This window comes from Nicrophorus vespilloides, unplaced genomic scaffold, assembly GCF_001412225.1.
Source record: "Nicrophorus vespilloides isolate i.1.1-1 unplaced genomic scaffold, Nicve_v1.0, whole genome shotgun sequence".
In the NCBI taxonomy this organism is placed as follows: domain Eukaryota; kingdom Metazoa; phylum Arthropoda; class Insecta; order Coleoptera; family Silphidae; genus Nicrophorus; species Nicrophorus vespilloides.
The window spans coordinates 297,144-309,377 of record NW_017100095.1 but is presented as its reverse complement, the minus strand read 5'-3'; the positions used below and the strand labels follow the sequence as shown (position 1 = coordinate 309,377).

The following is a 12,234-nucleotide window of genomic DNA, read 5'->3' as shown; positions in this document are numbered from 1 at the left end:
TCGATTGGGTTCTCATTAAAAGCGATTCCAATTAAAAACAAAATACATATTTAGTAATGTTGAATACTCTATTTATAGTAAAATATATAGGTTTTCAATTGTGTGCACTTCTATATTTAGTAGCTTGTACCAGAATGAATTTATCTATAGACTTCAGTTCAGATATGAGCTTTAACCTATGAGTAATTTCCTGGAATGATTCTCGGAAAGAAAAATATTTGGAGGAGAGCGTAAATGAGAAACAGCGAAGAATGTGTAATTTAACGTTTGTGGAATTACACAGGTGTGTATGTTTTGTTGGGAAATGATTGCGACGTGGATATGCATGAAGTGTTAAACGAGTCGGCGTGGCGCGAAAGACATTTCACACGAACAGTTCCAGACACCTCAGAATTCTAGTTTCGGTGGTACGGACCTTGAAATTGAAAACACAGTAAAAAAAAACAGAAGCAAATTATTTGAAGCGTTCGTGTTTTCGTCTCCATGCAAGAGCTTGTATGTTCATCATCACAGAAAACCGCAAGGATTGTGGCCGTTAGAATATTTTTGGTTGGGGTCAAACTCCTTCATCTAACTCGAGATGCGGTTGAGTAGAAAAAAAAAGTGTAAACATAAACATCGTTATGGCGTTGTTTGGTAGAAACAACAACAATGGTAATGAAGACACGCGATCCTAGCCTCCTGGCGTTGTTTTGGTAGCAATAACAACAACAATGGTAACGAAGACACGCGATTGTAGACTCTTACCTGTCTGAACACGTTGTAGGTGACATCAGTATCGTAGAAAGGCACTTCCTCACCTCCCTGCAGCAAAACAATGGCGTCTCCTACATTCTTTTCCTTAAGTCGGTCGCAAAGCCTCCTCCTGTTCAAAGCGTAGAGCTCCAACGGCACCTCGCAAGTTCCCTGTCCCATAGACAACATCTTTCCTGAAAAAAAAAAATAAAACTCCAGTTAACACTCGTAATAAAAACCAAGCGAGTGTTTTGCAACCACTTCAATTACTTCACATTCCGTAATCGAATTACATTTTCTCCCGGACCAAAATTAATTTCTGTAATGCATTTCAGTAGGACCTTTGTACTTCGCGCAGCATTGTGTTCCCAGTGAAGGTTCCTCAAGCATTCACCGCATTAATTCTTTTTTTTTCTCTTTTTCCCATTGATAACAAATCTTTGTAGCTTACGCCCGACCCCCCAAGGACGACAGCATTTCTCAACTACGCCTTGCTAACTGACAAAATGTATGAAATACCTTTAGTTTCTAGTCTCTATTTCAGTATTCTTAAAGACGTAAATTCAATGCAACAATTTTATATAGAAGAGACGCAATAAGCTTCAATGAATGATATTTGCCATAACAATGCAGAACTAACAAAAGGTCAATTTGTTCAAATCAAATAAATTTTCTGCAACGTGCAAAGGAAGTTTATATGCAAATTGGGACACTCAAGTATGTGATTCTTTTATGCTTGACAATGAGAAATTTTCAATTTAAAAACAAAAAACTACCAAAAAGTTAATAAATGATATAATTGGAATTCTTGATTATGGATATTAGCAGGGCCGTTGGAATACTAGAATGCGTCGCTCTTCATAAGGAAATTCACAAAGAGAAAAACAACTAAGAATAATGCGCCCCTTTCCATAAGAAAATACATGTGAGGGAATGCAAAATTGGCGCCCCTAGAGGTTAGCGCCCCTGTGGTTAGGGTGTCCCTGTATATTAGATAAACATTATCAATGAAGAATTCCAACAACTTGAGGAATTTAATATTTAGAATCGACAATGAGTGACAAACTTTGTTGGCATTGGCATGTGTGGAATATTATATAAGACACGCATCAATAAAATTACCAAAATGACATATGGTCTGACCATCTGTGTAAAGACTACCCTCAATTATACAATACATACAGGATATTCCGTTTTAAATTATTGACATATTCTAAAACAAATATCTAAGTCCAGGGCCGTCTTAAGATATTTGGCGCCCGTGGGCTACTAAAAATAATGCGCCTATCTTTATATGAAAATGCAAGGGAATGGGGAGGCATGTGGACGTGGACGCATGTTGTCGACCAAATTACTACTAATATTAAAGATTTAATAAAACAAATATAAATACTCACAAATAATGAACAAGTATAATATACAACTAACAGCATGAGCTTAGTAGAATAAACTGATTAAATTGGAACGTAAACAAATTGGATATAATGAAAAACCGGAAGACCAGTTGCGTCAATCTGAGTTGCGTACAGTGTCCAATACATATAAGTGAAATTGAAAACATAAATACAATTATGTCCAAGATTGCCACCATCTACGAAAACATTACCCTTAATCAAGTGAAATATAAATATTGATACAAAAATGTACTAATAGTAAATAAAATTTAAAAAAATCCTAAAATCGAATAATAATGAAATAATAATTATACGGAGAATGATTAAATATAAAGTATAATTAAGTTTGTTTAAGTAATCCTAATGATTATGCATACATTACGTAATAATTTGAAGTAACGTACGTTTCGATGCTATTTATATTTGTTAAATTATACAGAAGTAAACGAGAGATGTGGAGCAAAGTCCAATAAATAAACTTGCAGACGCCTGGTATTTCCATGACCTAATCAATGTAATAACACGAAACTGAGCGGTATAAGTTAAGTTCTAAGTCGATGCCGCTGATTCCTGCCAACTTCAATTGATCAACACAAAGAGTTTAATATAAATATACATCCTTATCGTCAGTTGCCCATTGAAATATAACGTGATCATGTGAACGCAAGCCCAGACAATCGTTTCATAATGGATGAAAAAATTCGGTGCGCTTATGCGGGCACGCCGCCACCATAATTTATGGTCCTAACGGAATGTATATAAACAATGCACAAAAACAAACATGTGCCTCTCGACTCGACGACCATCGTCATCCCAGTTCTAACCATAGCAGATGCTATGTACAACAACGACGTGTCTCTTTCCAACGCACGCCAAAATAATACGTGCAAAAATAAATAACTACAAACAGAGACGAAACGTACTCCGTTTTACAAAGCATTCCAACGTAAAATCGCCGGATCGGAAATAATTGAATGAAGCAGGAAAACGTATTTGCTGCACGCGTTCATGAATGAACCTTCATTTAAATGTTAATTCGCCGGTGCGATTCCCAAGTGCCGGGCCGCGGGTTATATACTTCCCACTAATATCCGCACCCTCACCTAGTGCATCCACTGTTAAGTACTAATATCTAGTAACACACAAAAAGTTGTGAACTAGGTTCTGTTTGTTTCAGTTTCACACAGCGCCAACGTGGAAATATTATGCGCACAACTTCTACTGTTTGCAAAAAAAAACGGAGGTACGCGTACTACAAAAAAACGTCATTGAACAAGCTGTCACAATGATTATGAAAGGCAGTATCGCTTTTTAATTTTTTAAGTTTAATTTGTTAATGATATTTGACGTTTATTTAAATGAAAAATTTTGATGACAAATATTTTTTGAAATTTGAAAAAAAATAATTATACGAATTTTATTTGTAATAAATAAAGAATGCATTTAGTATATTTGAGTACGAGATACTACTATTCAATCCAGGACATCGATTTTACTCGCTACTACGGGAATAGTGTTGTATGAAAGGAGAGACGGTCAGCACTCCCGTCCACAAGGACATAAATACTACGGGAATTACGAGGATTCGATAAAAAAAAAAGAGCGTGAAACTCGCCAATTTCTACTTGAATCATTTCATACCAGGAGTTCATTTTTCAGCAGTCCAAAGGGATTGTCAACAAATTTCCGATTTTCAATAATACTCAGCCTCAATCTAACTAAAACATTATTTATTATTGTATTAGATGCTCTTGCTCAATTGCATTTCTAATGAACTCATCTTCATCATACTGCAAGTTAAAAATGGTGATAGCTTTAGTATTTTCGCAATAAAAATACGTTGAGTGAGTGATTTGGCACCGAAAACTTATTCTAAAAAGAAGTGTTAATTGCATATAGATTTGTTTTAATAAAAATGTTTACATACAATTACAGTTGGATATTGCTACGTTTGCACGTACGTACAAACGGTTTGTTCATACCAACGTACACTTTACGATCGTACTTTTCCTAACTCGCTACTAACTGACTAATTACAAAAATGATGATATGAAAGTGTTTACGTAAAATATAAATTGTTGATTGTAGTTGTGATGAACTCATCTTGATCTTATAAATAGGATTAGTTTACATATGATGATTTGGATTTCCCCGTAATTCTCTTTTAACAAATTGCGTTGAGTGAGTGTGTTGGCACTGAATGAATGTCAATTAAAATGCATTAAAATGTAGTGTTAAAAAAAAGAAGTGAAGTCAAATAAATCTCTTATCGTGTAATTCGTTTTTCCTAATTAAGTTTTATAAATAAGTTCGGGAATTAAACTACATTAAAATGATGTGTTGATTGCAATTAGCAATAGTTTTTGAAATTAAGTTACTTGGTGAGAGATAAATAATTGGAGGAAACGTGATTATCGAAAGACTATCTCTTCGCTGCGTTGGCTTAATAGCGAAGGGACTGAGGGCTCTTCTGGTTCCAGTCAAAGGTGACTTCATTAAAGTCCCCGACTTGGGTCGTTTGAGCAATTACGATGTTTTAATTAGTCTTCAAATGGAATAGTCCTTATCGCGTTTATTTACGTTCCTCTATTAAGTTTACATATATTTAGTTTTTTTTATCCTCTTCGTATTTTTGGGAACGCCCGCAGTATTCGTGTTTTCCCAAAATTATCACAACTCTTATCTAATAATATTTACAGTTGATAGAGAAGGTGGAGAGCAGGAACCATGTATATATAACATAAATAATACGTATCTGATGCAACCACTTTCACTTTGGAAACTTTTCGTGATAAATATTTACTACAGCGGTCGAGAATAATTAAATCGAATTCGTCAGAGCGTTGTTGTTTGTTGTTGTTTTTTTATCCTGCTACACCTCCAAATGTACTACTTCTTGTAATATGAAAAACGTCCTTAGGCAATTTTCAGAAACATATTAATCATATGTTGTTAGATCTATCATTAGTTTCTTTGATATTGGACTGTGTAAAATATAAAACTCAGTTAACATCACATAAACATTATACAAATTGTATACAATTTCCATCTTTGATCGCACGTACGTACTTAATGATCATAATCATGTACGTATTAAGTTGTCATTTTGTGAACTATTCCTATCATATATTTAGGAATTTTTAAACTCATCTTTGAAACAGACTACGATTTCAATTGTATTTCCTAAAACTAATTCGAAAGGAAAAAACAGAAGCCCAATACACAATATGAATGCTCCAAATAAAAAAATTGTACGTTAGAACGGATTTGTACGTAAGTTCCGTCAATAAATTGAAATTAAAATTGATATTTCAAACCATTACATTTGCTATGACTGCTCGGTAAACTACAAAGGATGTTTGTTATCAAAAATAATTCTCTATTTTAACGAAGGCCAATTAAAATGGAAACAGAACTGTAACATGAGTGTTAATTGAATTTCCTCGCTTTTCATCTCAATGCACGTAGCTTTTGCAATTAAATTCAATTCGTTTGCGAAATAATATTTGGTACAATTTGATTTATCGTTTGCAGGCTGTTGCTGGGCTGAATCATGGCATACACATTTTCCCATAAACTTCAAAGAATGCTTTGTTTATCAAACGAGATGATAATAAATTCAACGGTAGGTAAACTGGAGCAATAAATGGGGAGAGCAGTACTCAAGGTCTCAAGCCTCGTCAAATGCCAGTGTAAACATAAATTATCGAATTGAAGCAGTACAAATCCATTGATTTTATACTCACCACTGAATTATTTACAATGTTGTGACACCGGAAATCGTATTAAGATCTGATCGACAGACACATTCAAACAATGTTTACAAATTAAACTCATTAAAAATTATCAATTGTTGTAATTTACTATACTCGTTTAGTTAATTCACTTCAATATTAAAATATTTTGAAATTTTAAAATTGTAATTAATTTCAAATAAAAAAAAAATGTTTTATTAGATTAAATCATCCAGAAAAATTATATAAGGTTTAGAAGTTCTTGCATATCACGTAACTTATACCTTTACTTTTACAACATGATTTGACTTTAACGAAATATGTAGACGTCCACTAAGTATATGACGTTTTTCAATTATCAAAAGTTAAACAACCTATGATGCGGCTAGTACCTGTATGATTCTTATCCTCTTCAAATTCGCGACTATAACGCGCTTTCGCTTTAACTCGATTAGAGAATTGAATATAATTCTCTCACTTAATCTATCGTGTTATACGAACTATACCTATATTGGAAAAGGTATAATTTGGCAATTCAGTACAAACATAATAGACGTCTATCAATTGTTTGATGTTTTACAACTAAAGAAAGTTAAACAACCTACGGTGAGGCTAATACCTGGAAGATCTTTACTTATCCTCTGCAAACTCAGGACTAACAGAATAGAGACAATTTGCTATGATACAACCATGTTTGTAACAAACATAGTTCTCGACTAGTTGGGAGGTAAATCTTCTAATGAAACCATAAAGAATACGTTTTTTTATTTTATTTTCGGATAAAACACGTGTATAATCTAGATGGAAAGAGCAGTCGCCGCAGTTGGAGGCATTGCATATCGCGGCGGGTTGTTCGACCCGAAAATGGAATAATAAATAATTAGCTTGCATTAAAACGGAGTGTGTGATAAAGCATGAATTCAGCAGTTCCTAATTAATGTTTACTTTCCGTGTGTTTAAACAAGCCGTTCATTCGCTTCCATTGCGAAGGCTTATAAAAAATATACTGTACGAACTGTATAGGCTTGCATCATCCAATATGCAGCATGGTCGTATTCGCCTTACACACAACCATTTGATTATGATAGTACGGCTCAACGTTCTACTAACACAGCACGATACATATTATTTACAGGAAACACAGACTTTCCATATACTTCAACATTATAATTTACTAATACTCTTATTTCAAACTCTATATTTACTATCGATTATATTATATATCCACATAGTATGAATATAGCATAATCATACTTTTATCCGTAATTATCCTTTTTGGTACATCTTGTTTATGGTTAATGTCTATATTTTTATCCTGCCATGAATCGCTTTAGTTCGCTCCAAACATCGTTAACTTTAAAAGTTTATAGTTTTATTAAATTATATAACATAAATACGCGCGCATCTTGTCCTAATTAAAGTTGAGATGCGTATGCGCGATTTTGCTTATCAAATGTAGTGTGGATACACGTTTAAACAACTCTTTGTTGACAAAACGTTGCATTATAGTTACTAAGCTTACAATAACAAGAATTCCATAACGTACAAATATTTCTTATAGACACAAGAATGCTTTATAGAATTCATAGACATAACAATATTGAAAAGAGGGTACTTTCTGTTACCTGCCATTTTTTATTGCATTTGCAGGTACTTGAACTATGCATTCATTTACAGCAGTGGAGGCCCTCCTGTCGCCTCCATCTCAATGGAATTTACCTGCGCATTTCCATTCAATTCCGTTTCAAGGAACTTATTATTTGTTACATATATACTTGACACATTTATTAATAGTAGTTCACCTACGCACCCATACTCCATTTTTGTCCTGATTCTCATTATACACTAACCGAGCAAAAAATTGTAATTATTGTTGTTGTTAATATTATTATTTTTTTCTTAATGGCTCATTGTTTCATGCATACAATACACGTGAATCACTGAAACCGATTAGATTATTTTTATTCGCCGTTGTTTGGTTCTGTTGTGTTATGTTTTGTTTGGTATTAAAGAACAGCAATTTTTGCGATACGGATACCATTCGTGCAACTCGTTTTATTTACGACCGGCATGAATAATTCAATGACGATTTAATAACACAATGATGCATTATTATTATTTGGGCCTCAACTGCTGAAAATGGTAACGGTAAACTGAAAATTGTTTGCATGTATAAATATTTAATTGTCTACGTGTTTTGATTCAAAGTTTCCACATCCAAATTTGATATTTAATTCGAATATTTCATACAAAAATTTTCTCTTAGTTCAAAAAAACTGGAATTGAAGCAGTTTTAATATGAGTTGAAAACACATGTTTTAGCAAATATAAATTATTACATGATATGCCATAAAGCTTTGTCACAAGATTGTGAATTGTCTAGAAATGCAGCCAAGCTTTAGCTACTAAATGAACTTGTTGCACATTGAAGTAATCTTTAGGAAATCCCATCTGATGTCCCAGCATTATGTAATTTTCCAAGAGGATAATGTTCTTTATATAACGTTTCTGTAATCAGTTTCAACAGTCTTATTCTAATGCACATTAATTATAAAATGGATGAATTTTGTTACTTATTAATTTTAAAAAAAAACTTATCAAATTATTTCATTATTTGTTGGAAATGTACTAACTGTAGGTTGTAATAGATAGAAATTGTTTTTCCGAGAGATTTTAAATCCAATTTACGTCAAAAGATGTAAACATATCATCATCAAAAACAATAATTTCCTGCGTGTGAATAATTTGATTTCCTTTTGCGAATAAAGAAAACGCAATGGGAAAAAATGCCGAATTTTGGAGTGGTTCGCCGGGCGAAAAGGGGTTTTGAAAATAGAACGGAAAGAAGAAGAAAAAAAGGATTTGGGAGAGAGAACAAAAAATAAATAAATAAAAGATGAGAAGGAGGACGAAAGGATATAATAGAAATAAGACTCGAGTTTCTCCTAGACGGGCCAGATTATTTATAGACCACCGAAAACACAAAGTGTATATATATATGTATTTGACGACCAATGTCGTACCACGAAAATGCTTCGGAATATTTAGCAATCATTATGTCACGGGTCCAAATATCGCCGGCGCCGCAGCCAAAATATTTTCCTACTATACACACACACACACACATGCTCTTCTTCCTTTTTTTTTCTTTAAAATTTCACCCGCGAAAATCTGCCAAGGTTCAGAAAATACGCTGGACTTTGGTTAGAATTTACGTCTTTAAATTTATATTTAAAAAAAACCTTGTATAACTGAGAGAACGTCTCAAAATTGCAACGAATAAAAATCTAGTATTATCACACGAGCATTCAAAATAAATGCATATTTCGATTACTTATCGAATCGAATACTGTTAATAAATATTTGCCTTTGCTTGTCGTATTTTTTTTTTAAATTTATTATTTGCATGCGAATATTGGTCTCGTTATTTGCATATCCATTACGGACAAGTACGGAAAATATATATAACTATAATTTAAAAGAGTAATCATTTCCGTTTTGCGTAAAAGTCGCGCATAACAATTACTTGCTAACGCTCCTAGTTGGTTGGGAGAGCCAAGGTTTAGGTAAATCTAAACTCGCAGCTCGAGGCCCACAGGATCCCCCCATATGGGAAGCCAGTTTATAAATACGGAGTAGCAACCGAAAATATAAACAAGAACTTGACCCGCGGTTTCAACGAAAGTTCAATGTTAGGACATCTATAAAGCATAATATTTACAAATTCCGAAACGTAAACAGGATCTGGTGGAAACGGTCGTCATTAGTTCCTACGGCGTTGCGTAACGTGACTAGAACTTTCCGTTTCTTTTTTTTATTATGTTTTCCACACATTTTCCATGCAATTTCAAATACTATTGCAAAATTTCACTCAATTTTATTTCATTCGTTTAAATTTGACTAAATGAAAATTGCATCTATATCAATAATTAATATTACGATTTTTCAGTTTCTATTATAATGAAACTATTTGTTATTTTTAAATTAAAATCTGTAGATTTAATAGAGTAAATTGCACCAAATGAATAGAATATAATACTTAAATATTACTTAAAAACTAGAAATACCTGTGAATTTTTAATTTCACAAAAATATTTTAAAGCTACATAAAATACAAGAAAAACTTGTTATTTCTTAATTTGACTACAATAATTGGAAATTACGTAGAGTTGTTTATAGAAATACTTGTGACTTTTCAAGTTGAATAATAAATTGTTTGTACTAGTACAATACTATAAATACTTGTTACTTCTTAATTTGATTATTAATACCTGTTATTTTTTAATTAAACTAAAATAATTAGAAGCTACAGATGTTTGTAATAGTACATTACTAGAAATACTTGTTACTTCTTAATTTGACTAAAATAATTGGACGTTACAGTTGTCTATTATAGTACATCACTAGAAATACCTGTGACCTGCAGTTATTCTTACCGAGTAGCTATTAAATTTATTTGTTAGATTAAAATTTGACTAAATTGTAAACTAGTGTAAAAATATCACTTAACTATTTTAATTGATGATTTTTTTTCAATATTTATTAATAACATTTTTAAGTAAATAAATAAGTGTAATTGAAATATCAAATTATTTAATAATTTGAAATTCGCCTCAAATTCGTTACAAACTATTTAAAAGTTTGATATTTAACTAAATAATTTGAAAATTTCAGCAATGAATACTGAAACATCAATGAGCTTTGAAAACTGTTTACTCGACTGAAAATAATTTGTTAATACTGAAATATCATATAGAAACTATAGTTATTTATCAATTTGATATTTAACTGAAACAAATTAAAAATAAATATCACTCAATTATTTTACATATACTTTTGAAGTTTATTAAATTAATAATTTTAATTAACACTTGTAGAAGTACACAAGATTTTAGCGATAATTTGTAAATAAACAATAAAAAAATAAGATAATTTGGAGACGTAAATTATCTTATCCAAAATTGTAAATTACAAAATTTGACGTAATTCAAACTTCTTAAAAATATTTGTAAGAGATATCAGAATATAAATAAACAGAACTAAATCTTTAGAAAATATTCGAACTAAGCATTCTACTTTTGCCAGCGATAATACGCATTGGAAATTTGATGCTTTTTAATTTCCCGACTCCCTGGATTCACATTTTAAAACGCAAGACGTATATTAACTAAAAAAAAATTGATTTTTGTTTTTTAAATAATGAAGAAATATGTCTTTATTTTCTAGTAGTATCTAGTAAATTGTTATATTATATAATAAATGGAATATTTAATGAAAGTTTAACAAATTATTAATGATTTAATGTACATGAATAACAATAAATATTTATTTCTTACTAACCCTGCTTTGTCAAGAAGAGTGGGAGTATTTTAAATAATGCTGAAGATATTGACTGTTCTTCGTGTAAAGCGAACTAGTAAAGTAAAACTAGTTGTTAGTTTGATTAGTCGATAATGACCAGCTGCGGACGCACAACAAACATTTTGTATAAATAAACATACATAAAAGTCGTAAAGTTCAAGGTTAAAGCATCGATTCGTCCGGACAAAAAACAAACAGTATTTCGGTTCCTCTTTCCCCTGTTGTTGCGGGATTAAAAAGAAAGAAAACAACGCACTCCATGGTACATACAGTTCAACGATCCGAAATTGCTGCTACAATGGCAATGCAATCTCGTGTTACCGAAAGGCAAGGTGGATGGATGCTTCTTCCGTGGAGCGGATTAGAAGAAGTGGCGAAGCAACCGACTTTCCGAAATATGAACAAGAGGTTCACGTCTCATTGTCTTGCAAATGAAACAAAGAGAGTTCAAGGCTATACGGTACAATCTAAAACGCCTAAAACATAAACAAAATCGCGAATAGAAATTCCGTACAGTTCAATGGTATTGTTATTGTTGTTGTTACTATTACAAAAGCAAGTGCTTTGTGGACAAGCCTGCAATAGACTCCTTTGTACATTGAACGTATAAAATAAAAGATATCATATTTCATTACTTTCTACATAAATAATCATTTTCTTCTTATAATTTTATTGGCAATTTGAAATTAAAGTTAAAAAATTAAAATATTTCTATAAAGTTTATATCTTATTAAAGAACTTTAGCCTTAAACTACTCGAATTATGATATACTACTTAAATTTTTCAAAAAAAGATCTTTGTATAAAGATCTATCAAATCTATAAAAGGAGGATATTTATTTTATACAGTCGAGACCACTACTGCTATTTAGTGACATTTCTGCGTAATTATTAATGATTAAGGATACAAATCCTACTTTATGCAATATTCAAATCGTTGTGTATAGTTTGAAAAGGATGCGATCAATTACAAACAAGATTGTGTCTGAAATATGCAAACTGACGCAAGGT

At 31.9% G+C, this 12,234-nt stretch overlaps 1 protein-coding gene across 5 annotated transcripts in view; it reads right to left on the bottom strand.

Annotated features, from left to right (window-relative positions):
• The window catches only part of LOC108567735 (xaa-Pro dipeptidase), a 48,358-nt gene that overhangs the window by 14,948 nt on the left and 21,176 nt on the right, over nucleotides 1-12,234 (bottom strand). For 3 of the 5 annotated variants that reach the window (XM_017928362.1, XM_017928364.1, XM_017928363.1), the window contains one exon: nucleotides 748-929. In XM_017928362.1, coding sequence (XP_017783851.1) covers nucleotides 748-924 — 177 coding nt within the window. In that variant the 5' untranslated portion in view covers nucleotides 925-929. Of the gene's footprint in view, nucleotides 1-747; nucleotides 930-2,132; nucleotides 2,180-11,203; nucleotides 11,282-12,234 lie in introns of those variants that run through there. The other 2 variants (XM_017928367.1, XM_017928366.1) reach the window with 2 other exon arrangements.